Source organism: Ictalurus furcatus, chromosome 5 (genome assembly GCF_023375685.1).
Source record: "Ictalurus furcatus strain D&B chromosome 5, Billie_1.0, whole genome shotgun sequence".
Lineage (NCBI taxonomy): Eukaryota > Metazoa > Chordata > Actinopteri > Siluriformes > Ictaluridae > Ictalurus > Ictalurus furcatus.
Window position 1 is genome coordinate 30,108,084 of NC_071259.1, and position 27,201 is coordinate 30,135,284.

Sequence of the window (27,201 nt, forward strand, 5' to 3'; positions counted from 1 at the left end):
GGTTAAATAATTAGTCATTTCTGCTCTGCTGAGAGACTCTCAGCCACTTGAGGGTGAAAAGTTGTCTTGATAAACACACTGTGTGTAACACATCACTGGAGAATTTTGAGCGAGTGCCCTCTTGACTCACAGCCATGACTCGCTCGGCCATTTATTTCTTTCATACAGCTACTTGTACTTATTTCTTTAGCAATTAGGAATTTAATATTCAATATTAAATTGGTCAAACACTCACTACAGGAGGGTGCTTCGATCATTTTAAGTGCACCTATTATGGGTTTTTCAGATATCCCCTTTCGTGTCGCGTGTATATGGAGCTGTTTGTGAATGTAAAAACGTCCGCAAAGTTTCAAAAGTCAAAGCGCACGACGAACGGAGTTGTCGACTCGCAAAAGAAGGAATCGATTCTGAACAGCTGAAACGACTCGTTAGTGATTCCAGACGTTACTTCCTGTACTGACCGACGTGGGATTGTAACAATAAACCCCGCCTCTGGTCTTCATCGGCTGCTCGCTGACAGCGGTAGACCAATCACAACAGATTGGGACACCTGACCAATCAGAGCAGAGAATGGTCTCTGAAAGGAGGAGTTTAGAACGAATCGTTTGTGACGAATCGTTTGTGATTGTTTAGAACGAATCGAAGTGTTTTTTGATCTCGGATGCATGTAAATCTATCGTATGAGACCTTTAAAACAAAATTAGGCGCGTTTCAAAACCATAACAGGTGCGCTATCAAAAATAAATAAATAAATAAATAAATAAATAAATAAAACCTCACTCACAGCTTTCCGACGTTGTTTTGCCCCTTTTTTCTTCTGCAGATTCACTGAGCTTCAGGAGTGTATACACACACACACACACACACACACACACACACACACGTGAGGTCAGGTGGTACATGCTGACTTGTCAGTTGGTCCAAGTCTATGCTGATTGGTCACAGCAGATATCCTCAGAAATATGCGAGACGCTCTGTTTAACGCGAAGTTGTCTGAACGCGAACGCACACTCTATTGTACTGCATCGAGAAACCAATAAACACACTTTATTTATTTTTTTGGTGAGCCGGTTCGGTTTTAACTTTTGACCCACCAGTTAAAAGAATCTTTTCTCACCTTTCATGCATCACGAGCTAGGCGAGTGTTTTGGATCAGGTATTCCTTTAACCACATTAATAAGTACGTAACTTCCCTGTTTCTGTTCCTCTGTCGCGTCACCATGTGCTGCTCTATGACTTCTGAGCATTCTCCACTTCTTCTTGTCGAACATACCGAACACAAACAGCATATCCGAACGTACTCATACCCATGCCGTCGTCTCTGAGGAACAAATAAAGCTAATAAAAAATAAATAAATAAATAAAAATCTTGTTAAACTGCATGTTATGTGTATTACAATGAGCCAAAGATCTCATATTTCTCAAATTCCCAGTCATCTTTCTAACTGTAAAGAATGACATGTAAACCACTCTGGAAGTTTCCAAGCCTCCACCTTAATTCGTGTGGGCTCGATGAATGAAATTACACGTTCTCAGAACGGCGCGAGAAATTCCTCCTGACCGCTTTGAACCCAATATGTCGCTCAGCGAGGCTTTAAAACCCCCGGATTACCCATAAGGCTTCGGCACTGGCTAATCACTTCCACGAGAAATATACATGTCTGTGGATGAACCGAAGCGAAAGGTAAAACTACGGCAAGCCAAAAGGTTCATTCACTGAAAGCACCTTGACTAAACATTTAAAAAAAAAAAAAACCTTAATACTATTTCAACTTTCACGCTTGCACCCTATTGCCAATTTACCATTGCGTTCATCCATGTGCACGATGAACCACACACACACACACACACACACACACACACACACACACACACACACACACACACGTTCTCACACACAGAGATACCCACAACACACACGTCTGTGGTAAGGCGACGGTGACATTTTCCCACTCTATCTTCCAATAACAGCACGGGCCACAGAGACAGATATGATACTGTGGTGTGAGTAAACGTGCTACATTTATTTCCTGGTAACTCCCGTCCTGTAGCGCCTGACGTTACGAACGACAAAACCCGATTACAACCGACGCACCCGGAATCACAGACTCACATCAAAAGATATAAAAGACAAAACTGACGTGAACTCTATTAACTGGATTTTTAATCTCCTGGCTGAAAATCTGACATCGGGACAAACGCATCTTGGGTCGAATTAGAAATGCGCAAGAAATTTGCTCGAGTTCACCAGGAACATCGCCGAGAAATGCCGAGGTGTAACCTTCTCATCTATTAACTCTCAGAGAACATGGACAAATAACACGGGCTTATTAAAGCATTTCAGGCACGTTAAAAAAGAAACTAGCATTTAAAAAAAAACAAAAAAAAAAACACGTGGTAGGCTTTCAAACAGGTACGTGTTAAAGTAGCACGTAACCCTCGTCCAATAGCGTTGCATAAAGAGTCCAAATCTTGCATATTTAAAGCACATTAAAGCGTGTTACATGATTTCAAGGTATCTGGTATGAATGTGCTAGAAGAGCGAAGAGCGAAGACCTCGCTCTCTCTGAAGGGAAAAAAAAAAAAAATACATAATAAGGCTCATTTTTGAGCATCATCTTATTTGCGGTGAATTTTTCAGCCCACTTCGCTGACCCATCTATAATGCATCGGCAGCAGTGAATGAGACGGAGCATGCGAAATAAAAATGGACATGATTTTCAGCCTTAGGAGAAACTTGAAGTAGGCAGATTGCTAGGGTTGAGAAATGCATTATAATCACGTGGTCTCATCCATGAGCCAATAAGAGTGATTTGAGGCAAATGATTACACACACACACACACACATTTAGGCTACGCCCACGTTAATCCGGATAGATCGGGAAAACCGATCTATTTTTTGTTTTAAAACGGCTAAACTGACGTTTTCAAACGTTTTTCCAAAAAAAAAAAAAAAAATCGCTCGTCCACGCTGAAACGTACGAAAACGTCGTATACAGCGCAGGCGTGAAAACCTCAGAAGCTCCGGCCTGCGTCATTTCCGTCAGGCGTTTGTTTAGAAATGCAACCTGAAGGTTGTACAGAGTGACATTAATCATAAAGCTATCAAACCAGATTGCAGGCACAATAACTGCAGTACAACATCATCCACCATCTTGTCTGTTTGGAGTTGAGTGGGTCACGCGATTGCGTCACGTGACTAAAAATACGGTGTCTTTTTTTTAATATCGGCGTTTTCTCGGTGCGCACTACGACGCGGAAACGCCGTCTTCAAATGGATCCACTTGAGAGAGCGTTTTCGAAAAAGCTCCGTTTCCGCTGCACGGAAACGCCGTCTCGGTGTGGACGGAAGGCCAAAAACAGAGAGACGAAGATGCGCTCTCAAACTGATCCGGATTTACGTGGACGGAGCCCGAAGGTGGGCGGGTAGCCGCATTTTTATCTGAAGCGCTTCAAGTCCGTAATGCTCTACCAGGACCGCTTCAAATAACACTAAATTTGGACTTTGATTGGACGGTTGATTTATTTATTTATTTTAAAGGTTGATAGAGTAAATAATCCACCGGATTGAGTAAATAATCCATCCACATGTGTTAAGTACATGTCTGATCATGTGGTACATGACTGTCACTGATAGGCTGCATGGATCTACAGTCTGGGATAGAAAGAAATCAGCCCCAGCCTCGCTTCTTGCCGTTCTTCCAGTGCTCATTTTTCTACAACCGTCGCTGGTGGTAAATGGTCTGCACTTACAGAGCGCCTTTTTACCCTTAGTGCTTCTACAAAGCGCGTTCTCATCCACCCATTCACACACACACACACACACCAATGGTTGCAGAGCTGCTATGCAAGGCACTAGCTTGCCATTGGTAGCAACTTGGGGTTCAAGGACACGTCGGGATGTGGAATCGAACCACCAACCCTACGATTAGTGGACAACCCGCACTACCACCTGCGCCACAGCCGTTGTGCTCGGTTCCACAAAAAAAACCCCAACACGTTAACAACAAATACCTTTATGTGGACGCCAAATGAAACATCATATTGATGTATTTTTATCTTCATATCTATATCTCTATATCTATCCATATATATATATATATAAAAGCCTATTTATAACAGCTGGCCATGGTATTGCTTATCTATCTATCTCTCTATGTATCTATCTATCTATGTGCTAGTGTGTAATAGTTTATTCCTAGTTTGTATCCATGACAACATGCAATAAAGCATAAATTATGCATGTTTCATAATAATTTAGAATATTAATAGCATTTTATTTATCCCAGCCCTTTAACATCCCAATCAGCCCTCACTGCAAGATCCGCCTGAACATAAGGTGTAAAAAGCACATCTGTGGCCCTTCTTTAGGCTTTATGCCACCATTGGCCTCCCATAGGAAACTCTTCAAGAACTAATCATTATGTGAGGGGAATAAAGGGAGCTGCTGCCTCACAAAGCGCAATAATAAAGCAGTTGATGAACACAAGGCCTGTTCTTACATCACCACGGTGTTATAAAATATCCAGAGAACTTCTTCAGACATGCTCCCTGTCAAACAGTCATCTTTAACTCGCACCTTCAACTCGCACCTTCATGCAAAATTCTCGCTGCAATAAAAAAAAATTTATTCAGCAATAAAGTTAATGCACTAGAGTCCGATCGGTCCGATCTTCTCCGTGCACTCGGACAGATGGCACGCGCTGTATGTATTAAAGTGCACTTTGCAGCTGTGTGGTCAGGATAAGAAAGTGACGGGATCGAGCGGCTCCGGAAGCCGGGAATGTGCTGAGGACATCTCTTACCTTCCGCACTTCTCCACAGGAAGCTGTCCGGCTGATGTTCGGACAAAATGTGCCGTTTGCTCGCTGTTTATTCGGCACCGCAGCCCAGTTCGGTCCAGGTTCCTGGCTCCTGAAATCCCGCGAAAGCCAAAATAAAACTTCCCCGAGCCACAGCGGATAAGCGCTGTTAAACACCCACAATGCAACACGTGGAGGTGGATGTGGGGAGGAAAAAAGTGCTCGAGCGCTCCGGAGGAATCACGCGCACAGACCTCGCGCGACTCCAGCGGCACCACGCGGTTGATTAGGTTATGTCAGCGGTATTGTCAGTGCATCAAGAGTTTAATGATGTGGGATAATGTCTCTGGATGTCTAGGTACCTGTCCAGAGAGAGAGAGAGAGAGAGAGAGAGAGAGAGAGAGAGAGAGAGAAAGAGAGAGACAGGGAGAGACAGGGAGAGAGAGAGAGAGAGAGAGAGAGAGAGAGAGACAGGGAGGGAGAGAGAGAGATCGAGAGACGTGGAGAGAGGGAGAGACAGGGAGGGGGAGAGGGAGAGACAGGGAGGGGGTGAGAGAGAGCAAGAGAGAGGGAGAGAGAGAGAGAGAGAGAGACAGACAGGGAGAGAGAGAGAGAGGGAGGGAGAGAGAGAGATCGAGAGACGTGGAGAGAGGGAGAGAGAGAGACGGGGAGGGAGAGAGAGAGAGAGAGAGAGGGAGAGCGAGAGATCGAGAGACGTGGCAAGAGGGAGAGAGAGAGAGACGGGGAGGGAGAGAGAGGGAGAGAGAGAGAGATCGAGAGACGTGGAGAGAGGGAGAGAGAGAGAGACAGGGAGAGAGAGAGAGACAGGGAGAGAGCGAGAGACAGGGAGAGAGAGAGCGAGAGAGAGAGAAGGAGAGAGAGACAGACAGGGACAGGGAGAGAGAGAGATTGAGAGACGTGGAGAGAGGGAGAGAGAGAGACGGGGAGGGAGAAAGAGAGAGACAGAGACAGGGAGAGAGAGAGAGGGAGGGAGAGAGAGAGATCGAGAGACGTGGCGAGAGGGAGAGAGAGAGAGAGACGGGGAGGGAGAGAGAGAGAGAGAGAGGGAGAGAGAGAGATCGAGAGACGTGGAGAGAGGGAGAGAGAGAGAGACAGGGAGAGAGAGAGAGACAGGGAGGGGAGAGAGAGAGCGAGAGACAGGGAGAGAGAGAGCGAGAGAGAGAGAAGGAGAGGGAGAGAGAGAGAGGGAGAGGGAGAGTAAGATCGAGAAACGTGGAGAGAGAGAGAGAGACGAGGAGGGGGAGAGAGAGAGAGAGACGAGGAGGGGGGGAGAGAGAGAGAGAGAGACAGGGAGAGAGAGACAGGGAGGGAGGGAGAGCAAGAAAGAGACGGGGGAGAGAGAGAGAGCGACAGACAGAGAGAGAGATGATAGACAGATAAAAGAGTAAGAGATGAAAGGTAAAGAGAAAATGAGACCGATGAGAAAGAGATAAGAAAAAGAGAAACAAAAGGAAGAAAGAGAGAGAAATGAAAACGAGAAAGATAGATGAAAGAGAGAGAGATTATAGTATAGTGCTGTGAAAAATCCCCCCCCCCCCCCGTTTCGTCTGTTTTTGAGTATATTTCGTACTAAACTGTTTCAGAAATGAAAACAAAATCTAAGATAAAACAAAGGCAACATGAGTCAACACAAAATACAGTTTTTAAATGATAATGTTATTTATTGAAGCAAAAAAAAAAGTTGTCCGATACCAACTGAGCCTGTGTGCAAATGTATTTGCTCCCATAGTTACTAATTCCCCAAATCTAGGAAACTGCATTCATAATGGGGTTCAGCTGGACTAGACACAACCAGGCCTGATTACTGCAAACCCTGTGCAATCACATCAACACTTAAATAGAACTTTTTCAACAGTATGGAGTGGGTTAAAAGGTCTTACCCAGTAACACACTATGCCAAAGTTGAAAGAAATTCCAGAAATGATGAGGAAGAAGGTGATTGAAATACATCAGTCTGGGAAGGGTTACAAAGCTATTTCAGAGGCTCTGGGACTCCAAAGAACCACAGTGACGGCCGTTATCTCCAAATGGAAAAAAACTCAGCACAGTAGTGAACCTTCCCAGAAGTGGCCGACTTTCCAAAATTCCTCCAAGAGCACAGTGACGACTCATGCAGGAAGTCACAAAACAGCCAAGGATAACATCAAAGGAATTACATGCCTCTCTTGCATCAATAAAGGTCACTGTTCATGACTCCACTATCAGAAAGACACTGGGCAAAAATGGCGTCCATGGAAGAGTGGTGAAGTGAAAACCACTGCTAACCCAGAAGAACATTAAAGCTCATCTGAATTTTGCCAAAACACACCTTGATGATCCTCAAACCTTTTGGGAGAATGTTCTGTGGATTGAGGAGTCGAAAGTGGAACTGTTTGGAGGACGGGTGTTGCGTTACATCTGGCGTAAACCAAACATCGAACTCCACAAAAAGACCATCATACCTACGGTCAAGCATGGTGGTGGAAGTGTGATGGTGTGGGGATGCTTTTCTGCTTCAGGGCCTGGGCAACTTGCTCTCTACCAGAAAATCCTAAAGGAGAACGTCCGGTCTTCAGTCTGTAATTTGAAACTCAAACGCAACTGGATCATGCAGCAAGACAATGATCCAAAGCATAGGAGTAAATCCTAGTCCTAGAAGTAAGTGAAAGACTGATCTCAGTTATCGGAAGCATTTGGTTGCAGTTATTGCTGCTAAAAGTGACAACCAGATTTTAAAGGGGCAATGAATTTTTCACATTGGTGATAGGTGTCGGATGACAGATTATTTTTTGCTTCAATAAAAAAAAACTGAAACTGATCTAAAATTATTTAGTATGAGACATACACAAAAACAGAAGAATTCAGTATGTGGCAAATACTTTTTCACAGCACTGTAGATGATCGAGAGAAAGAGAAGAAAGATAGAAATAAAATAAAAAAGTGAAAGAGATGAAAAAAGAGAAACAAAAGGAAGAGACAGGGATGAGAGACATGAAAGAGAAGAGACAAAGGGGAGAGAGATGTAAAAGGAAGATGATCAAGAACCCAACTCAACCTAAGTACCCCACCTCAACTAAATCCAATCTACCCTAGCCCATCCCAATCTACCCTAACCCAACCCAATCTACCCTAACCCAACCCAATCTACCCTAGCCCAACCCAATCTACCCTAGCCCATCCCAATCTACCCTACTAGCCCATCCCAATCTACCCTACTAGCCCATCCCAATCCACCCTAACCCATCCCAATCTACCCTAACCCAACCCAATCTATCCTAGCCCATCCCAATCTACCCTAGCCCATCCCGATTTACCCTAACCCAACCCGATCTACCCTAGCCCATCCCGATCTACCCTAGCCCAACCCGATCTACCCTAGCCCATCCCAATCTACCCTAGCCCATCCCAATCTACCCTAACCGATCCCAATCTACCCTAACCCAACCCGATCTACCCTAGCCCATCCCAATCTACCCTAACCCAACCCAATCTATACTTACCAATCTAATTTAACCTAATCCAATCTACCCTAACCCAGCCAAATTTACCCTAACCAATCTAACTTAACCTAACCAAATCTACCACAACCCAATCTAACCTAACCCAACCCAATCTAACCTAACCCAACCCAATCTAACCTAACCCAATCTACCACAACCCAATCTAATTTACCCCAATCGAACCTAACCCAACCCAATCTACCACAACCCAACCTAATGTAATTTAACCCAATCTAACCTAACCCAACCCAATCTACCACAACCCAATCTACTTTTAACCCAACCCAATCTACCACAAACCAAACCAATCTAACCTAACCCAACCCAATCTAATTTAACCCAACCCAATCTACCACAACCCAACCTAACCTAACCCAACCCAATCCAACCTAACTCAACCTAAACATAACCCAACCCAACCTGACACAAACAAAACCAAAATATATTAAATCTATCAGAGGACTAAGTAAGTATATCACTACTAGGACAGAATTTAAGGTCTTTGAAAGGAGGAAATTAAAAGATAGGATGTATTTTTTTGTGTTTGAAAACAGCCACATTCAGCTAACTTCAAAACCACCATCACTGATTATACCTTTAATTAGACTTTGTGGAAAATACTCGATTCTGTTTGATCACCCCATGTCTAATTAGAGCTGTGTTCACTTCTCTTCTCTCACAGCTTTCCACTGATAGATGCTGTAACCTATTAATATCAACATTATCACAAAAAAAAAAAACCACCAAAAAAACAAGTCCTCTTCATTTTTACCATGAAAGGAAATGTTTGGTTTAATCATGCTGCTACAGACTGCTGGTGCTGCCATTACTTAAATAGCCGGTTACTGTTTATACAGCTATGAACCGTTTTACTGAGCAGAATATTATAAACAGCAATAAAAGCCTTCAAAATATAAAAACCAGCTGGTCTGCTTTGACTAAGGGTGTCGATTCTGTAATAATCAACGGACTGTACATGTTCATTCTTCATCTATCGTTTGCATATCATGTAAACATTCCACACAGAGTCTTGTGTGTTCTCTGCATTTTACCTCATCGTGTTTGCGTTTATCGTGTACAGAATTAGAAGCGTATTAAAACCCAGCAATAAAACTTGCAGTGTGCACCACAAAACTATTGTAATCATATAACCACCATGATGAATTATTCATGAATGTTCTGCGCACCAGAAATCAAATCAAGCCTCTTATCAGAACACTAGCGCTAGTGGAAGAAAAAAAATAAAGAAAGAAAAAAAGACAGGAACATCTCGGACAAACGGGAGAGAGCGTCCAAGCAGAGTGTGTGGATTTCTAAACGATGGGATTTATTAGATTCTACGAACATGGGAAAATAATCTAAAGTCATGCAGGCAAATGTGCAAATTAAATCTCTATCACAGAGTCGAAGTATATCCAAAGTTAACATTTGAAAATAATAATAATAATAAAAATAAAAAATTCAAATAAAGTTCACAATATTAGTTTTGAAAGAGTCATATTTTAACACATGCGCTACGTGGAAAATTCATCGGATTATACCGTATCATCGATATTCGTGATACAAAACCATCTGTGCAAAATCTGACTTAAATTTATTACTTTTAGGCTAAACAACATGGATCATAAAAATCAATTTTATAAACATAGTGGGCACATTTAAACATTCTTAAAGCAGCAATTCATTTATTTTATTTTTTTTTTTTTGCCTACGATCCAACACCAGTCAATCGATTGAGTTCAAAATCAGTTTGGTTTCTGAATGAAACTGAAATTTGAAGGACACTTTCATCATATATAAGAGGAGGTAATCTAATAAAAACAAACCTTCACTGTTAGAACAAGATCGTATTAAACCGCTGATATATTTCTGATATATCACGCCGCGTTCCTGGCTCAAAGTGGCATTTACTCGATCTACTTACTTGTGCGCATAAACATTAGACGTCAGGGTTTGTTTTTTTTTTTTTTTTACATCACTGTGATTAAACAAAGTCCTTTAAAGAGTAAAAGCTCTACTAAATCTAACGTAGTCCAGAGAATGGTAATAAAAGTGAATCGAGATGCATCTACAGTGATGGATTAGATCAATTCGCTACAGCAAAGATAAAACAAGGGAAGTTAGCGCGCTTCCTTACAGGCAGCTCTCGCTGAGTGAACCGTAGTGAGTAGCGACCGTTTACCGGAGCGGGTCGCTACACCACGGCTCATTGTCTTTCGCACGATCATTCATTCATAGTAGGGTTGGGAAACATGACAACGCAACATCGATATCACGATACGCAACACTGACCGAATGTTAGTCACAAAAGCAAACAGCTAGTGGCGTTGTCGAATTCTCAAACCCGATTGGTCTGAAGGTGCCGATTCATTTTCTTTAGCAGCAGCTCTGAGCGTACTGCGAGCTGTAAGACAAGTCAAGAGTTTATATTAGAGTTTTATTTTTCGAATATGTTATCGTTTCTATATCAGTCCCTCCAGGACGTCGCGATTTTGCGACTGCAGAAATGAATCAGTCAAAATTAGCGCGGATTTGGGCTAAGACGCGGCATGTGACGTCGTCACAGCGTGCGTTCGGCCAAAGCCCTCTACGATGCACGAACATGAGTACGGCTAAAAAGGTCTCATTCACCAACAAACATCTACGGCGTGATGATTCAAGTTTCACATAAGCTGCATCTCAAATTTAGAAAAAAGCCGCAGCAAAAATCACACGTTTTAGGCCGCAAGAATAATAAAATCTTCTTCTTCTTCTTCTTTTATTGCTATAGTAACAGCGACTTGTACGGTGTTGGCAAGTCGTTTAAGAGGAATAAACACTCGGACAAGCGGGTTCTCAAGTTGTGCAAATGTATAAGATTCTGCTCTTTTGTCAGGTTTGAATCCTGACAATTCCACAGCCATCCATGCCCAGTTAGTTAAACAGCGCCTGTTTGACCAATCAGCCATCTGCACCATTTCTAGCTCCACCCATACGAGCGTATTCGGAGCTCTCGATACCCTGATAAAAAGAGAAACCGACTGCATCACAGGTACTCTGTTACTGACGACTGATTTCATACTGAACTGTGGAGTTACTCATCTCGTGAATACAGAACAGTACAGTTAGAGCTCTCCTCCAAGCGTGTTAAATAAAACAAGTTAGGCTTCATCCTCTAAGATTGGTACAGTAAGTGTCGTATGACTGGGGATGCCTAGCTAGAGGAGGGGAACAAGAACTAAATTCGGAGAAAGTTGTACGTATCGTGATGCAAGTTTTTGGCATAATTGCCCAACCCTGATTCATAGTTTCACAAACCACTCCTGACCATCAAACTGACGGAGTATAAAATCAAACCTTCTGCCCTTTGTGAAAAAAAACAAACAAAAAACAGCACAAAAAGAAGCCTACAGCACTGAGTGGTAATCCCTAACGTTATATCGGCATCGTGAAACTGTTATTAGAAAGAACAGTACAACACAACTGCAGTCAGTGGTCTGACAGCAGCCCTTTCCCAAATGACTCCCTTCTCTCCGTTCTCACTCCCTCACACACACACACACACACACACACACACACACACACACACACACACACACATCCAGGGTGCCAGAGAGTTTCTGCAAATTCTGTAGAGAATTGTAATAACATGGGATTGAGCAGCTTTCATCATCTGCTGCACCTGCAAGAACTGGCATGAGCCTCATGCTTTTCCAACCTCTAACACACACACACACACACACACACACACACACACACACACACACACAAACATGCATGCAGTGGAAAACGTGGTTAAGGAAAGTCCCTAAAGACCACATCAGAGCTAATAATTTTACACACTCGCACAGACACAGACACACTCACACACACTCACACGCACAGACACGCTCACACAAACAGCTGGCTTTCAAATCATCTCCGTCTCCTGGCATCGAATCACTCCATAAGGCCCTGTCCCTGTTCACCGGGGAGCGCGTCTCTCTCCTCCCTCTCCTCCTGCTGCTTCCTCTCTCTCTCCTCCTCCCCCTGTCGCTCCCCCTCCGTCTCCGTGGGGCTCGCCAGGCTGCTGTCTTCACCCAGAATGCTGCACAGTTCGGACAGACGTTGCTGCATCTTGGGGATCCCCGAGAGCTGTGTCTCCAGCCGCAGCTTCTCGTCCTGCAGCGAGAGCCGCGTGGACGCGTCGAGCCTTTCGAAGCGCCAGCCACCCTCGCCGTCGAACTGCAGCAGGTGGGTGTGGTACTTCCTGTGGTCAGAGGAGAGGAGAACCATATGGCATAATTAACACGGGCCATTAAGCATACTAATAGAAACAGTAATAATTAGACGATCTGAAATCTCGTTCATTTTGTCCTTAAATACCAACGATTCACTAGTAAAGGAGGCGCTGCGTGCGGGCCTGACAGTCCAAGTGAAGAAGTCTTGGAAGTCTTTTATACTTAGAGCAACTAATCATTTATAAGGAACATCTGTCAATTCCCATGTGGCGGTGACGGGCTGTATTGCTGAGAATATTCATCTTGTTCCCGTAATTATCATGCCTGTCTTTTTCTTAATTTACATCAAACCAATCTGTTAAAATCCTATTCCTGGACTGCGAGCTACTCTGGCGCTGCTCCTCAGTTCTCATCCGGAGGTGCAGGAGCGTGCTGCGGGTGAGAAAGATGACTGAAAGACCCACCACAGAGATGGACGGTGTGTGATTGAGAGAAGCGCGATCCCAGCATCCTTAGCGGCTTCAAAGATTTTGCCCTCCACGTCGATACTAACGGCGCTGGTGCACTCGTCCAGGAGAGCGTATTTGGGCCTGGAGGAAATCAGAAAAGCAGAGATCAATCAACATACTGCAGAAACATCAATCACGGTCAACTTTACAAGCGTGAAAAGAATTTTAAAAATAATCTGTTGCCACGGAGGATTTTCTTTTTTTCCTCCATCATCTTTGTAGTTGTATCTCAGTATGTTGGAAAAGTTTCCCAGTATTTTGAGTTGCACTACACACTTCGGGCCAAGACGATATTCTTCGATATTGTAATTGTAATATGTCTGATGTGTTTTTCACAGGAAAAGGCACTCTTTTCCCGACTTAGACATGATTTCCCTTCTGGGTGTTGGGATAAGGCATGAAATGTCTCACTTGTGGTAGAACATCCTGGCCATGCCCATTCTCTGCTTCTCTCCTCCAGACAGAACATCCTTCCAATCACTTTCCGAATCCCAACCTGCCAAAAACACCATGCATCAACCACCTCAGTCTAGGCACAGTCTAAGCTGTCAATATTACTCATTACTTCTAAACCCTTTCAATAAGCAAGAATGATGATTAACAGCACCGACGTCTACCCTGTTCCTACTGAACCCTGACGATGAGTTAGTGCCTGGGTTTCTTCTCACAAATACACTCAATTCAATTGGCTTGCGAGAAATCTATACTAAAGCCATAAAAGTCAAAGTCATGATCACATTATCAAGCCCTTTATCAGACGAATTAGGTCTGTTACAGCTGAGAAACGCTCAAATGTGCAGTGTCTATGCAGGACTTGCAGCAAAAAAAAAAAAAACCCCAGTAAAGTGTTTATTGATGAAAGTAAGTGCTCACCTCCCTCCCTCTCGAGGATATAGAGGAGGTTGACGGTGCGCAGGATTCCCTCCAGATGCTGATCAGTGAACCCTCGCTCCTGCAACTCCTGAACCGTGTCGGGATAAATCACCTGATCCCGCAGAGTGCCCACGGACATATACGGCCTGCGTGAACACACACACACGCACACATTATAAAACAAAACAACAACAACAAAAAGAGTACGTTCAAAAAGAAATCATTTCATTGAAATAAAAGTTAGCCTTTACATCTAAAACATACAATCTTCTTTAGATACCCTGCCCAGGCAATGACGTGTAACGGCACGGATGCGCTTGTGCAGAAGGTCAAATCCATACCGGTCCCCTGGAAAGCGTTTCACGTTCACGAGCAGCGGAGTGATCTGGCCGAGAGTTAAACGGACGCAGCGTTTCCTTTTGAGACGTGCTCGGTGTGCAAAGTTTGCTTCATTGATTTTTGCAACTACCGCTTTAAAAATGCACACAGATTAGCATTTTAAAGTAGACAGCACTGTTGAATGCTCGACTGTGATTGGTCAGAATGTGCTGATTTATTTTCTACAGCAGCTGCTCCGACGGTAGGCAAGGCGCATCACGGATGTACGGTAATCGATGCGCTCGTTCTGATACGTTGTCCCGTCGGTAGGAAAAACTTCAACGGAGACGTGCGCGGCGGACGCTCCACAATGCGGTCACGTCCTCTGTGACGAGCATTTTTCAGCGTCAGCACTTTTTTAACAGTCCGAGGTGAAGCTGTCGTTTTAAAGTTTTCCGACGAGGGAAGATCTTCGGGTCGGGGGACGCTCTACTTTGCTGTTTCTCTGTAAGGTGGCGTTATTTCTTTCCATCTTATTAACGTCGGGAGAGTGTAAAAGAGAGTCGAGTCAAGGAAGGACTGTTTATAGCTTCTATAACGTACGTAATTACTGGGAGTACGTTGTTTCACAGATGTTCCACAACTCGATGCACAAGCGCACACACATTCGTACGCTACGGACAATTTGGAAACCGGAGTACCTCGACGAAACCCCTCGAGGAGAAAATGCGACCTCTGTGCACACAGGGCGGAGGCGGGATTCAAGCCCCCAACCCCTTGAGGCGCGAGTCAAATGTGCTAACCACTAGGCCACCCCTGCCCCCCAAAAACTATGACATCTCATTCCTTAATTAAATCAGATTTGTGACTGTTGGCAAATTGATGTGGTAGAAGAGAAATAAAGCGCTTCAAAACAGAAGATAGGAAAGTAATCAAATGACAGTGTGGCAACAGTCACTGATTACTCTCCATGTGTTCTAATCTATGCCCTATTTTACTTGTACTTCCCTCTACAACACTCTCCACACATGATTATCGAGATTACTGTTCAGCCACAATGAGCCTAAACATTTCTTGGACTTAATTGATGTTAGAAACAAGTGTATTATTGCGCAGCCATGTTCGGTTGCCGCTGCCGCGGGTGTAATCTCTTTCACTTGTGCAATGAGGCGGTCACGTCAAACAGTCGCTCTGCAGGGCCATCTGGACCCACTGCTCTCAGAACCTGCTCCACTTCATCACCACCTTCATCACTACTAATTAGCTTAGCAGGGCATGAAATGAGAATGAACACACACACACACACACACACACACACACACACTTCCATAACTTCTAAACAGTTGGGGGTCATTCTAATGGTAAAATTAAGAACAAGGCAGCACCCTGTGATGTGCGACCAGCCTTTAGTCTATCATTCTCGTTCCTAATGGAGGACGATAAACGATTACGTTCAAGCTCAAGATTTCCTCTGCTCACGTCCATACAATTCCAATGGCATTACACATAAAATTAATTAAGGATTTAAGTGTTAAATCAGTTCCATGAATTTCCTTATACACTATTATTACGGTTACTGTAATAAGCTGTACCTCTGTGGGATGTAGAACATGTGCTTCGGCGGAGGTTTGTACAGGACGCCGCTGTACACAGGCCACAGGCCGCTCAGGATCCGAAACAACGAGCTCTTACCGCAGCCGTTCGGGCCCGTGATTAACAGATGCATTCCTTCGTCCACCTTCGTGCGCACGTGTACCGAGACGGAAAAACAAGACAGAAAAGACAGAGGAATTAGCGATTAAAACGTCCTGCGTTATTTGTTAAAGCCTAGCCGGCTAACGTGTGTCCGTCTGTGCATCTGTTTAAATGTTGCTCGACCGCATCTGTAGTGTACGTGTGATCACCGTTTACATTTCCGTCTACTAAATAACGACTCGTAATAGAACTTGCTCATCATAAACAATATACAAAGAAAATTCAAATCCACACCTGTAGAACTCGACGAATGAAAGGTCTTAGGAAACGACAGGCATGAAAGAGAGTCTTAACGAAGCCTGTTTATACGGGATTTTATGCAACTTTACAACACAGAGTCGTTGTGGTTACTTAGTCTCTTTCTAAGGTGTAATGCTAACTACACAAACACACTACTAACTCAAATCCACTGGTTTTTTTTCCGTCTGAAAAAGCATCCGCATCTCTAAGACTACAAATAGTGCACATCTCATTCTTAATCTATTAGTATCTTTGCCTGACAAGTGTTCTACACAGATACATTACACGAGGTGGTCAAAAAGTATGTGGACACCGGACCATCACACCCATATGTGGTTCTTCCGCAGACCGTTGGCACAAAGCTGAGAGCACACAATTATATACGATGTCTTTGTATGCTGTAGCGTTAAGATTTTCTTTTCACCGGAACTAAAGGAGCCCAATCATGTCCTCGGGCATCAGGCATACGTGCTGAAAGTCTCGTCTGTGGCTGAAAACAACCGAAAACAGGAGCTCTGAAGCACTAGAGAGATTAAATACATTTTATAATAACTGCTTCATTTTGAAACAGATACACGTTATACATCGCTTTCAAATAACACCCAGCTTTGATGAACCGAATTCTGCCCAGTTCCACAAAGACATCTGGGTTCAAATCAACGTCGAAACAATTCCTATTTCGAGACTGAGCAAACTTGTCTAAGTGGTTGGCACACACTGGAATTACAAGCGTGTTTCAGTGATTGCTTGATTTGCTAGAAGAAATTATATAAATTGTGTGCCCCTCCTTTCAACTCGGTGGCAGTGGCACTATCTGTCAGCCCGACACTCTCGTCTGGAAACGGCTGCCACGCTTCGACGCGCTCTTTAATGATATCACTGTCTTTTCCCACAAATTTCTCCCGGTGTCTATAAAAAGGGGAGGCGTGGTGCTGTTTAAATCTGTCTCACAAGGCATTGTGGGTAACAGCTTCGAGTCACGCGGGTGGCAGATGACTGCTGCATGAAAGGCACGGAGGGTTATTAGCGATGCGATCTCCTTAACGCTTCAGCGGAACAACGTGTCATCACAGGAAGGCCTGTCTCCATGAGTCGAGAGGGATGGTGGTGTTTGGGAATAATCAACACATTGTTCCTGGCAAACAGGCAACGGGCCAGAAGGCATCAGGCTTTGGAGTGCAAAGCCTGCTTTCCCAGAAGTTAACAGGAAACACGAATAATCACAAGCGTAGGGTCTGGTGTAGAACGACTGACTTCGTTAAGAAAACAAGAATCTACAGAACATGCGACGTATACAAACTCAATGAAACTGGATTTAACAAAATACATTTGGAGGACTCTTACGATTATGTTTTGCAGACACTGAGTGACCACTAATACAGTTGGGTTTGATTATCATTTTGGTTTTGCAGAAAAAAAAAACGAAAGTGACAATATCAGGGAACAGCCCGAGGTAGGATTTGATCACATGACAAGCAAGGGTTATCGTGTCTTAATATATACAAATCAGGTTTCAGTATGCAACTGCTGGTCGCGTTGGTTCACCAGGAAAAGGGGCGTGGGGGGTGAGGCATGTAAGATTAGGGTCATTTTAATTTGCATATTCATAGAAATTGGATTTCTTGATGAGGTGCATCTAGGCCTTTTTCTGTTGCCTAATATTATTTGCATGGAACCTACGAAACAATTGACTGGATCATCGTCAAATTTTACTGGATGATCACCAAAGACAAGCATGGTAGTCTGATTTGAGTGTCCAAAGTGTCCGTAGTGTATAAACGGGTGCGTGAATGTGTATGTGATTGTGCCCTGCGATAGACTGGCACCCCGTGCAGGGTGTACCCTTCCTTGCGCCCCATGCCTCCTGGGACAGGCTCCAGGTTCCCCGCGACCCAGTAGGATAAGCGGTATAGAAAATGGATGGATGGATGGATCTTCAAATTTATTCTGAACTGACTAACAGGACTAACTGGAAAACGTCTGGCCGAACATACTATGCGTTGCTAATGAATGGATAGAGTATGAGCGTATCCTTAAATAAACTTTCTTAATAGTTCATTCGTCACACGTAACTTATCTTTGTTGACGTACTGTCACCGCTTTGTGGACTGTGCTAGCAACTGTCAACATAACACCTGAATTAAAGGCTTCACATTTTTTCCTGACAGAACACTGAAACGTGGGGAAGTTTATGACTACTATAACGAAACGTTTTTAAGGCAAACCACTGGTGGTGGTAGTGGTGGTGGTTTAGGGGGTTAGGGCTCTTTAGTGTTCCAAGCCCAAAATGTCACAATATTAAGCTTCTAATGGTCTTAACGACATATCATTGGTCAGGAAATTAGCAAGAAGTAAACAAACAGATAAAGTAACTTAGTATGGGATAGCGTTTCCCTTTGATTTCCTGAAATACTGCAAAGGTTCCTCAGGAAAATATATACAGTGCAAGTGTTTAATTAACTTCTGAAAATGTCAATCTATAGCAAGTTAAACCTAGGCTTACAGAACTAACGGAACCTTATACCGAAGTTCCGATATATTCATAAACGAATGACCTACAGTATAATGCCGTGCGTTTGCGTTATTCTACGGCCGTGCATACCGCACCATTGGTAAAAGCCTCTGCTGAACTAAGTCAAACCACAGGCAGGAAGTAAAAACAAGATCACAGTCCACCAAACAATACAATATAAACGTCCTGCCTCATGAACCTTTAAAATAACTGGAATCTAATTGACATTTTACCTACAATTGTTAGGGCTAAGCTTTGAACTAACTTTAAAGTTTTGTGAAATGCTATATTCGCTCGTTATACATTTAATATATACACGAGACTTGTATATCAGTGGTACTTTGGTGCCTAGGCTCATGCGCCTGCATTTGATACAGTGACTGCATCAATAAAGGTTTGAAAAATAATAATTTAGTCTCAATATCATATTTCCTCAGAGTACAGAAAATCAGCCGTGGTTCTAGTAAAGTATGTAAAAACACACTTTATATTCAGGTGTATACCTTGATGTTGAGGCTGGACACGACCACATCGCCTGCGGGTGTTATAATAGGCAGGTTCTCACACCTGATGCCTTGCTCCACGTCAATCACTTGACCTGCGTGCACACACACACACACACACACACACACACACACACACACACAGCTATACATTAACATATAGGATATGCATTAGTAGAGCTAAATAATGTCTCGGCTAGATCCTACACAACTTCAGTAGTAAACGGGAAATATTTTGGAAATGAAAACAACATTTCGTGTTTTCTTTCTGGAAAGCAGCCAAGTATCTGTGGGGGGGAAAAAAAAAAATCGTCTTGTATTTGTGTCATGGGGATACTTGGAGTCCTGGGGGCACATGTGGGTTACAGGAGGATGTTTGGAGTACTGACAAAGAGCTATAAATGTGTACACACAGGCAGAAACCGATGTGATTGATTACTGATACTGGTATTTTCAGCATGAGACTTTATAACTGATAAGCAAACGCACTTAAAGTCATAAAGCTCTTTTTTAAAGCGTGTATCCACTCTCGATTGGTGCTGGTGCACACACAAACAAAATCTAATCTAATCAAGTGTGTATGTTAGTTACTTGATTGGTATATTAATAACCTGGCACCTAACTAACTAACTAACTAATATATATATTTATATAAGACAGAGTTGCCATTTAATCCCTATATATGTCCATGTACAGTCAGGAAACAAATTAAAATGAATTTTGTTTCTGATGCTTCGAAGGCATCATGGGTTAGTTTATGAAGCCAAAATATTCCCACAAAGCTCACTGAGACCCTTCCTTATGTCCTCAAAGTAAGAGAACGCATACGTAACATACTTGTAGCTAGTGCAATAACCGTGCTGAGAAAAGCTATTTTAGTTATTTAGGTATATAGTTTTTGACCATCAATGAACAGTCACAAGCTGATTACAACAAACACCAGATGCCTTTTGAAATAAAAGCACCCCTTTAAAATTTCGGTTAATTCTTAAAAATAATTTGAAAAAGTTTTTTTTTTTTTTAATGGCAAAGAGCACACTGCGCATAAATTCGCTACCAGAACCGGCAAAAGTACCACAATTCTGTCGTCAAATACTATGAAATAAGAAATAATAATAAAAATGTTAAATTAGAAAAGTAAAAACATTTCAATTTACTTCAACTGAAATTACCCTAGATGACAGTGAACAGGTTTATGCGAAACTCTAAATAGAAATACACAAGAACTTAATGCACTTCATTTATTGCAGTCACACAGATATTACGATATCGATATGTAAATGCTACAATGCGGTATTTTTCTTAAGAGGAAATTCTGCCCTTAATTTAAATATCTTGAGCCATAAATGATTTTTTCAGTGTGTAAATATGTGATTATCGAGAAATGGAGTGATGCAGTATTTCAAAACGTAGTGAGCAGAGACGTATTAAGTAAACGTTAATGTATTATGTGATATAAACGGAATTATTTTGTAACGTTCTTATTTTCCATGTCCGCCTCATGAAGCATCGGTTGAGAAGCACTGCTTTACTGCATCGTGGCTTGAGCTGGGACCACAAATACAGTTAAACTGGGGGGTTTTTTTCAGTCTCTACAGCAGTAGTTCTCAAACCTGTTGTAGCTAGGGACTCCTTTAACTGTAAAAAAAAAAATTCAGACCCCCCTCAGTATGCATTTATTACGTCAGATTTTTCAAAATAACATTACAGCTACGTAGCTTTCTGCTCCTTACCTTTCCACTGATAGAACAAATGAGGTCTGAATTGACTTTGGGGCTTGGACGCCTAAATATAATAACTTTCCACCACTGTAGCAACATTTTTTTTTTAAATCACGGACCCCCTAGCTATATACTTCACAAACCCCTGGGGGTCCCTGGACCCCACTTTGAGAACCACTCCTCTAGAAGTAGTATAAACTCTGATTTAATAAGTCTGCAAGCTGAATGCTGAATATAATTAAATAAAAGTTAAACCAGCCAACGAAGCAAAACTCACCCCTAACGTGCAAGTGCCCCTCCAACCTCATCCCGTGTTTCACCTCACGTGAACCGCCTTGGTTCTCTGTGCCCTGTGGGTCCTCGACTGATCGGCGATACACACCGACACGCACCTCCTCGAACACATCAAACATCTCATACACACGCGCCGTGTAGCCTGCCAGCTCCGTCACCTAAGACGAGAAGAGACCGTGGACAACATACAAAACAATTACTAACCTCAAAGGTTACATCAATAATATACGAGCTGTACGAAATGTATAAACGTTACCAAGTCCTTGTTCCTCAATACTAGTAACAGCACAATACCACCACCTTTAGGATACGATGGAGCATCTCACCTCCTTGTAGGAGCTCATAATCCGCTCCACAGCGTCGGCTCCCGCGTTTAAAAGATTCCTGGCTGTGGTAAAAGCCTCCGTGCGCTCGCTCACCAGCTCTTCCTCCTTCATCACCATCACTGCCTGCTTCACGTCCTCTGTATCTAAAAAAAATAAACGCGACGAAGCTACTGTATGGAGACACTTTGGGTCACCCCGTATAAACTCAAGTCATCCACAGGCTAGGAGCTAGCATGTAAAAAAAAACAACAACACACAGTGTTAAAGTAAGGAAGCTGTGTTCATGTATTACAGCAAAAAAATAAATAAATCATGACAGGACTAAAGTATCAGAATGAGCGCATTAATGTAATACTATCAGAGCTGCTGTTACAGGAAATGAATCAACACCTTCTGACCAATCAGATTTGAGAATTCAACAGCACTGTGGTATAAAACCTGACCGTAAGACTTACTCTAGTTCTCGTTTTGAACTAAATGAGGACAAAATCATTCACTTCGAGTGAACAGGTCTGTGTGTATTTTACTTCACGTGATGACATGGTATATAAGGCTTTGTCACCACCTACTGGAGCGGTCCTAGATGTCCGGAAATATCACTACTTTTGTTCTGATTAAAGCGTCCTGCTGACAAAATTATAAAAAAAAAAAAAGATCAACTTGCTGAAGTCGAGATCAGCAAGCATTGGTCTTTGGCTGTTGGCTCGGATACGTCCCACCCTGACTCCCTGTTTCAGAGGAAATTATGTCAACATGCTGAATAATGCTGTACTTCACGGGGACTTTAACCTGTCGTTCATGTTACAGCCTGTATACCTGTCCGAGCAATGCGGTTATACAAAAAATATGTTTGTTTTTTTTTAACTAAAGACTGTTATATAAAGACCCCAATGCAGGAAAGAAACAATATTATGAGAGCAGAGAATTATGGGAAGGTTGGACGAACTGTGCTGTCGTAAGCGCTTTGTTGTTTTATCCCATTATAACAAATTTGCTTGATTCAAATGTCAATCGGACTTACAATCCTACATTGAAATACCCGTCATGTTAACTGTCGCTAGTGCTAGTGTGATTTCACTTTAAGAGAGACTCACTGGACAACACATTAGCGATTAACTTCTCAAACAAATCCTGAATTATTTCCATTCTATTCGCTTAGTTTTGGGCTCGGATCCACAAACGCCACAGTCTGACACGTTTTTGCGTTATTTTTTCTTCTCCCCGTAACGACCTGGTGAGTGTCAACATGTGAGTGTGCACTGAGAAGTGTGTGTGTCGTACCACGTGAGGAGTAACCCGGAGCGGTGATGATGGGCACGGCCACCATGACGAGACCCGACGCGCTCCACAGGTACTTCATGAGGAACTGTTCGAGCATGACGTACCACAGCCGCTTGAAGAGGATCAGGTTGATCTGCGAGCGCAGCGCCTCGTAGCTCCGCTGCAGCTGCGACATCTCCACCTACGCAGGGCGCAACGGCAGAAGCGCGCGCACGCACGCAGACACACGTACGCGCACACGAACACGCAGCAGGTGAGCATTGTGAGAAATTTGGAACGGCGCAGACTTTCAAATGAACTCACAGCTAGCAGCAAAAAGCATAAAAATGTCCCTTTCCTATAGTCTAGGGTGCTTTTCCAAATCAGTCACTGGTCACTGAGTTGATGTTGTGAAATGAAAGCCTACAGTTCAGTCTGTGTGTGTGCCAAAAGGCCACTGACCACTGTGTGTGTGTGTGTGTGTGTGTGTGTGTGTGTGTGTGTGTGTGTGTGTGCGCGCGCAGAGGGTCAGAACAGCCTGATACAGAGATTCCAGGGTTTTCTCTTTGTTCCAAACCACATGATGCTTCTTTGGTCTAGGAATAGTAACTACTGCATAAGCACATGACGTGTGTTTATGGGGCCCGTGTTGTACACTAACGTCGCAACGTGCTCAAAGCACCAGAATAACTGAACAGACACGTGAGGCTGGGTAACATGGCAAGATATCAAATAAAAAATAAAACATTTATGTGGGGTGTGCTGTTAAAAGGAAAATAATCAACAATGGAGTAGTGTAATAAGGCCGTACACACACAGAACTGCAGTTACGTCCCTGAAGTTGAATGTTTTCCTATAATAATAATAATAATAATAATAATATGTCGCGCAGTGTTTTATTCTTCTTATACCACACCAATTGCCAACAATTACAATTTATGAATTTAATCTGAATTAGAATCTCATCCGAAACATAAAGGTAATCATTTAAACGTCCGCTGATGGTGAAGTTTTCTGTAAACAGACGTTTATTTCACATTTATGGAAGGAGTCTCTGGGGTCAAAGTGCTTTGTAACAGTCAAAGGGAAAGCCTTCAGGATGGACGACTTTGTGGCATCTTGGTAACGTGACATGGTGCCGAGAGAGAGAGAGAGAGAGAGAGAGAGAGAGAGATAAAGAGAGAGAGAGAGAGAAAGAGAGCGAGAGAGAGAGAATGAGGGCGAGAGAGAGAGAAAGAGAGAGAGAGAGAAAGAGAGAGAGATAAAGAGAGAGAGAGAGAGAGAGAAAGAGAGCGAGAGAGAGAAAGAGAGAGAGAATGAGAGAGAGAGAGAAAGAGAGAAAGAGAGCGAGAGAGAGAATGAGAGAGAGAGAAAGAGAGAGAGAATGAGAGAGAGAGAGAAAGAGAGAGAGATGATGGAACTGTCGTAATGCAGATGTTATAACATAATTGGTAACAGGAATGAACTTGTGTTGTGGGCATTCCACAACATTCATCGTGACTATAAATTGATTCAAAGTATGATGTGTCATACTTTAATGAATAAAATAATAATTGTTGGCAATCTGCTGTGGCATTCGAGGAGCCAAACACTTAAGGACATGCAACTTTGGACTGGTAACAGAAAGTTGAGTCGCGTCATACCGCTCGTCGATGGATTTCCTAAAACAGAACAGCCTTTTGCTCATTTCTAAACTGGTTAAAAGAACAGACATTTGGATTCTACTTGAGTCTACATCAGTAATCAGAATACCTTGTGACCCCCATAGAAGGCGATCTCCTCCGAGTTGGCGATGATGCGTGAGTGCATGTACCTCAGGTCCCCTTTCCGCTTGGCCTCCTCGGCCACCAGCTTGCCGAAGCGTGGGGAAAACACCCGCAGGATTTTGGCCGTGAGCGCCACCACGATGCCGGCGATCACCGAAGGCCAAGTCGTGTTGGCACCTTTAGACTGCCCCGTTTTAATCAGCGTGTAGCAGGTCATCACCACATCCAGGCAGGGCTTGGTCAGGTTGGAGTACAGGTGGGCCACAGAGCCGGCGAACATCACCATGTCCTCTGTCAGAGACTGGTCTGGGTTGGCCAGCCTGCCGTCCATGTTGCTGACACGGTAATAGGTCTGATTGCTGAAGTAGAGCTGGTAGGCATGACTCACAAGCCTGGTGCGAAAAGCTAGGGTTAGCTGGCCTTCCAGATAACGGATAGTGCTGTTCACAAACGTTGCAGGGATAGCGATCAGGAGCCATTTGGTTAACTCCCACACAAATGCCTGGGGGTCTTTTTTCACGATGGTCTTCACGATTTTACCATCCAAGTTGGCTACGTAAATAGACAGGAACGTGCGTGAAATGAGAGCGATCGAGTGGAAACCCAGCAGACCCAGCTCTTTGCAGAAAAGCCGAGGGAAAAGGATTCCCAGGAGCCGCTTTAAGCGCAAAAAGAATTCTCGGTTCACAGACGGAGAGTTTCTCTTCCTCTTTTGCGTCTCCCTGACCTCCGGGGGCTCCCCGTTCGCCTGATGCACGTTCAGTCTACCGTGCTGAGGATCAGACCGTCCTTTAAGCCTTTCAGAAATGTACGGGTAGAGTCTTTTCGCTCCGTACGCAGCGACGAGGAGGAAGACCGCTTTCTTTGCTGCTGAAGACCTCTTCAGCTGCGAGGGAAGTTTTGAATATACTACAGGCATTTTTTAAATTTATTTATTTTCTGCAGAGGAGATCAGAGCTCGCCGAGACACTAGATAAAGCTAGCCAGTGAAGTTTCGCACATATTAACGCGGACAATGATCGACTGTATAACATTAAAGATTATGAATTGAACCGCGTCCACGAGATCCAAGCGCCTCATCAGATTTCAGCAAAACTACCTGTACTAGGTGACCGTAAAGAATTTTACACACTAAAGTCGTACCGTAAACCTTTTCTGTTTTTATGTTCAAGAGGAATACGTTCTTAAAAGACACACAATTATATAATGTTAACAGCCCGTTTATATCTAACTAACTTAGTTATATGGCTTAGTTATAACAGTTACCTAATTAACAAGTACTGGTTTCCAGAAAGTTCCTGAAACTTTCCCGGGAAATGTTCCGAGTTTTAGTTCCCAATACAACTTTGTATAAGCTGAAATATATACATATAAAAGAACTAAAAAAAAAAATGTTTTTTAACTTTGAAAATATGTCTTGTATGATTACCAAAAATAAAACGTTCCCAAAACGTTACAAAATGGTTCCCAGAATAACCAAAAGGAAACGATGGATAGTTTGGACGCAAAATATTTCAGCTTGTATGTATTTATTTTCCACCTGAGGTAGCTAAGGAAGGGTGGTTTTTTTTAAAAATATTTTAATATTTAATAAAAAAAAACCCTCAAACTTAACTAAACATTAAAAAGAAATAAAGAAAAAAACACACACACACACTCAGCTAGTTTAACTAGACTTCTTAGCGACTTTCGCTAGTGAATAATAGGAACTAGAAAAGAGGTAACTAGCTGTGAATAAGGCATTACAAACCTAGCTAATGTTGATGCCGACAAACATTTCTAAAGCTATGCTGCGTAGTTTATCCACCATTACGATATAAGAACTTGCTAACAACGCTAATATATTTAATTTATTTAATTAGCTAGTTGCTATGGAAATCACTTTTCTTCACGCTTGGTCAAGTGACCGCGTACTGTAGCTACTGTAAACGCAGCTAACTAACTAACCCCAGTTACACAAGTCTCGTTCAAACAAATGTACACGCAAAACAACGCGTTTTGCAATTTAACGCGTTTAATAAATGTGTTATAATAAATACTCGCACTACAAACAAACACATACTCACGTTTCTAAGTTCACGGGCTGCTAGCTAAATCTCTTACGGTTCGGCATTGGACTAAAGGAAGTGTTTATGCTAACGGATGCCGTTAGCTAGCGGGCAAGAACTCTGCGAGAACTTTATCCTCTTGTTTTACTCAGATATTACCTCAAAAGAATCCGACTGATAAACATCCCGAAGAACGGTCTGTACTATTTCTGGCCATCATTAACCTCGCTGAGACAAGCCTTTCTTCATGGTCCACAAGTTGAGTTGACTGTTGTGGCCGAATACCAAATATCTCTTCACTCCCTACGTTAAGTGCACTAGCTCTGATGTGGAACTATTGGCCTGTGCGGCCTGCGTAGAGCACTTGATGTGCGATTGGGATTCGGCCTTTGTATTTATCTGCACATAGCCTGAGTATCAGACTACAGCAGTGTTGCCCAATAGGAGAAGAGGTAAAGAGGTCTGCCTACCGGTACACACACACACACGCACACACACACCCTGTAGTGTGTGTAAGTTGATTAGACAACCCGTTACATAACGGATCTTCCCCCCCCCTCATCCTATACAGGCAC

The 27,201-nt window shown here is 43.1% G+C and overlaps 2 protein-coding genes across 3 annotated transcripts in view; both read right to left on the minus strand.

The window, feature by feature from the left end:
- Positions 1 to 5,076, minus strand: part of plxnb3 (plexin B3) — a 115,132-nt gene extending 110,056 nt beyond the window's left edge. Inside the window, exon 1 of the mRNA XM_053625688.1 lies at positions 4,806 to 5,076. The gene's annotated coding sequence lies outside the window, so the exon portion shown is untranslated. The remainder of the gene's footprint in view (positions 1 to 4,805) is intronic.
- A 4,532-nt stretch (positions 5,077 to 9,608) lies between these two features.
- Positions 9,609 to 27,201, minus strand: abcd1 (ATP-binding cassette, sub-family D (ALD), member 1). 2 transcript variants are annotated; one of them, XM_053625690.1, is made up of 10 exons: positions 24,565 to 27,199; positions 22,834 to 23,014; positions 21,553 to 21,695; positions 21,210 to 21,384; positions 19,212 to 19,306; positions 15,794 to 15,939; positions 13,884 to 14,029; positions 13,422 to 13,506; positions 12,966 to 13,091; positions 9,609 to 12,530 (listed from the first exon to the last, which is right to left on the minus strand). In XM_053625690.1, exons 1-10 carry the CDS (start codon positions 25,495 to 25,497, stop codon positions 12,221 to 12,223), a joined length of 2,340 nt encoding a protein of 779 aa, XP_053481665.1. In that variant the 5' UTR covers positions 25,498 to 27,199; the 3' UTR covers positions 9,609 to 12,220. The 2 variants fall into 2 exon arrangements, with proteins under 2 accessions (XP_053481665.1, XP_053481667.1); XM_053625692.1 differs by lacking the exons at positions 9,609 to 12,530; positions 12,966 to 13,091; positions 13,422 to 13,506; positions 13,884 to 14,029 and adding an exon at positions 14,240 to 15,457 and having other exon boundaries at positions 24,565 to 27,201.

What these genes read in the sequence shown, in the direction of transcription:
- abcd1 (XM_053625690.1), bottom strand. Translation starts at nt 25,497, where the DNA reads ATGCCTGTAGTATATTCAAAACTTCCCTCGCAGCTGAAGAGGTCTTCA. An exon ending in TCCGGGTTACTCCTCACGTG is followed by an intron (nt 21,696 to 22,833) that starts GTACGACACACA and finishes TATTTTTTTTAG; the next exon opens with ATACAGAGGACGTGAAGCAG. An exon ending in ACACACCGTCCATCTCTGTG is followed by an intron (nt 12,531 to 12,965) that starts GTGGGTCTTTCA and finishes CTCTGACCACAG; the next exon opens with GAAGTACCACACCCACCTGC.